General features: G+C 44.6%; 1 protein-coding gene across 2 annotated transcripts in view; it reads left to right on the top strand.

Annotated features, from left to right (window-relative positions):
- The window catches only part of Tbc1d9 (TBC1 domain family member 9), a 133,227-nt gene that overhangs the window by 116,112 nt on the left and 14,917 nt on the right, over positions 1–2,198 (top strand). For both annotated transcript variants that reach the window (XM_008843437.3, XM_029568491.1), the window contains exons 17-18: positions 542–607; positions 1,380–1,466. In XM_008843437.3, the coding sequence (XP_008841659.1) occupies positions 542–607; positions 1,380–1,466 (153 nt within the window). The remainder of the gene's footprint in view (positions 1–541; positions 608–1,379; positions 1,467–2,198) is intronic.

Below are 2,198 nucleotides of genomic sequence, written 5' to 3'. Positions count from 1 at the left end.
TTCTTATGCAACACAGGCCCACCTGCCCAGGGGTGGCACCACCCACAGTGGGCTGGGCCCTCCCACATCACTCATCAAGAAGATGCCCTTCAGACATGGCCACAGGCCAGTCCAATAGAGGCAATTTCCCGATTGAGGCTCCTTCAACCCAGGTGTGTCAAGTTGACACTAAAGCTATCCAGTACATATATGTAAAACATTCTGGCTATTAATTTAGTTAATACGTTTAAGTGCTTCACATGTATTAACACATGTAGTGCTTGTATGTAATGGGGTCCCAATGTCAAGATCACTGGTAGATTCTTCTGTTATCATCTAACCTCAACAACAGGAAACTGAGATACAAAGGCTAACTCTGCTATGGCACATAGCAGGTATGAAACACCTGAACCCAAGCCTCTTGGTTCCAGAATCTTAGCTCAAGTACGTTCAGGTCAGATCTTTGGTCACAGAATGTTTTCTGGCTCAAGTTTATGTAAACTTTAGGGGGCATCACTAGTCTACAGGACACATTTCACACCGGTGTTTATGTGACTTATAGGTGCTGCCTGCCATGGGGATCTCACAGAGAAACTCAAACTCCTGTATAAAATGCACGTCTTGCCTGGTAAGTCAGCTACACAGAGCAGCATGCTGGTGCCCTGGACTGGCTGGCCTGCCTTCTCCTCTTTTGGTGTCATCTGCCTGATTTAAATGTATAAGATGAATCATTCTGTCACTAAGCACAAACTAGCTCTTATTTACATGAGTTCCTGAATGAGTGCACACTTGATTTGATGGTCATTTACCTGTCTCAGAAAGGAGTTGAGCTCATAGACAACAGCATAGGCATCTTCAAGAAGGGGATTAAGAGCCTTTGGTGACATGTGGAATGCAAGCATTGTAAGGGAGAGGTGAGATGAGCGGTGTTGAGGGCTTGTGTCTTGAGTAGCCATTTAACACTGGCAGGAACTAATGGGTGTGCTGCTGAGACTTAGGACTCAGCTTTAAACAAGGCTGATCTCCGCTGAGGTGAGTCTATGAAAGACTTAGAATAGAAATGAAGGTGCATTGGCACGCGTACAAGATGAAACTAAATTTGGGCATGCTGATAGCATACAGCATTCTACAATTTATTCATAAAGTACTGTTCCCAAAACTTGGGAAATTTCCCCAGTAGAGAGGGAATTGTAAAGAGATGCATTGTGTGGGGCTGTTGAAAAACAGCTGGGAGTTAGAAACGGAGTGAACCCACTGAGACCTTCGTCATTCGTCTGTATTCCATCCCACATTGATAACCTCAGATTCTCATCCTTCCCAGTCATTTTCTTGAGTAGAGTAAACCCACTTTCACTGAGTCATGGCCCCAACACTTTGAGAATCATTTCTTCCTTCTGCAGAGCCATCCTCTGATCAAGATGAGCCCGATTCTGCTTTTGAAGCAACTCAGTACTTCTTTGAAGATATTACCCCAGAATGTACACATGGTAGGTGACACTTCACTGGGACTGTATTTATCTTTATAGAACCTTCTGCTATTGGAAAAGGACTTGCCTCCAAAGCTATATGAAAAGAAGTATCTAAGTAAGGTTGTCTGATACGGCATTTAACTTTTGCATTTTGGAGGCAGCCTTGGGGAACAGGTGTCTCTGCCCATTGAAGGAATTATGTACACTGTATCCTACTGGCTTAGGAAAGTGTGGCCTGCAGAGAAACACACTTCTATCCCTTCCTCCAGGAGATCAGTCTCATTAGAACATTTTCCTGTTAGTGGACAGCTATCCAGAATAGATAGACAATACATTCTCTATCTTTTATACATTCTTCACTTGGGGAGATGGCTTAGTCTATGCAAGCACATGGACCTGAGTTCAGTCCCCAGAGCCCACATTTTTAAAAAGCTAGGTGTTGTGATGTGCGCTTGAAATCCCAGCTCTGGGGAGGTAGAGACAGGCGCTGCACTGAGGCTCCCTGACCAGCCAGCCTAGGCTAATGGACAAGAACCAGGCCAATGAGAGACTGTCTCAAAATCATGGTAGGTAGCCAAGAGTGGTGATGGGTGCCTTTAATCCCAGCACTTGGAAGGCAGAGATGGGAATCACTGTGAGATTGAGCCTAGCCTGATCTACATAGAAAGTTCCAGGATAGCTGGGATTACAGGGAGACCCTGTCTCAAAAAAAAAAAAAAAGCAAGGGAGGTGGAATTTTTGAGGAAAAAC

This window comes from Nannospalax galili, unplaced genomic scaffold, assembly GCF_000622305.1.
Source record: "Nannospalax galili isolate Female #2095 unplaced genomic scaffold, S.galili_v1.0 scaffold359, whole genome shotgun sequence".
Lineage (NCBI taxonomy): Eukaryota > Metazoa > Chordata > Mammalia > Rodentia > Spalacidae > Nannospalax > Nannospalax galili.
Note: the sequence above shows the minus strand (reverse complement) of the source record. Positions and strands in the feature narration are given on the sequence as shown.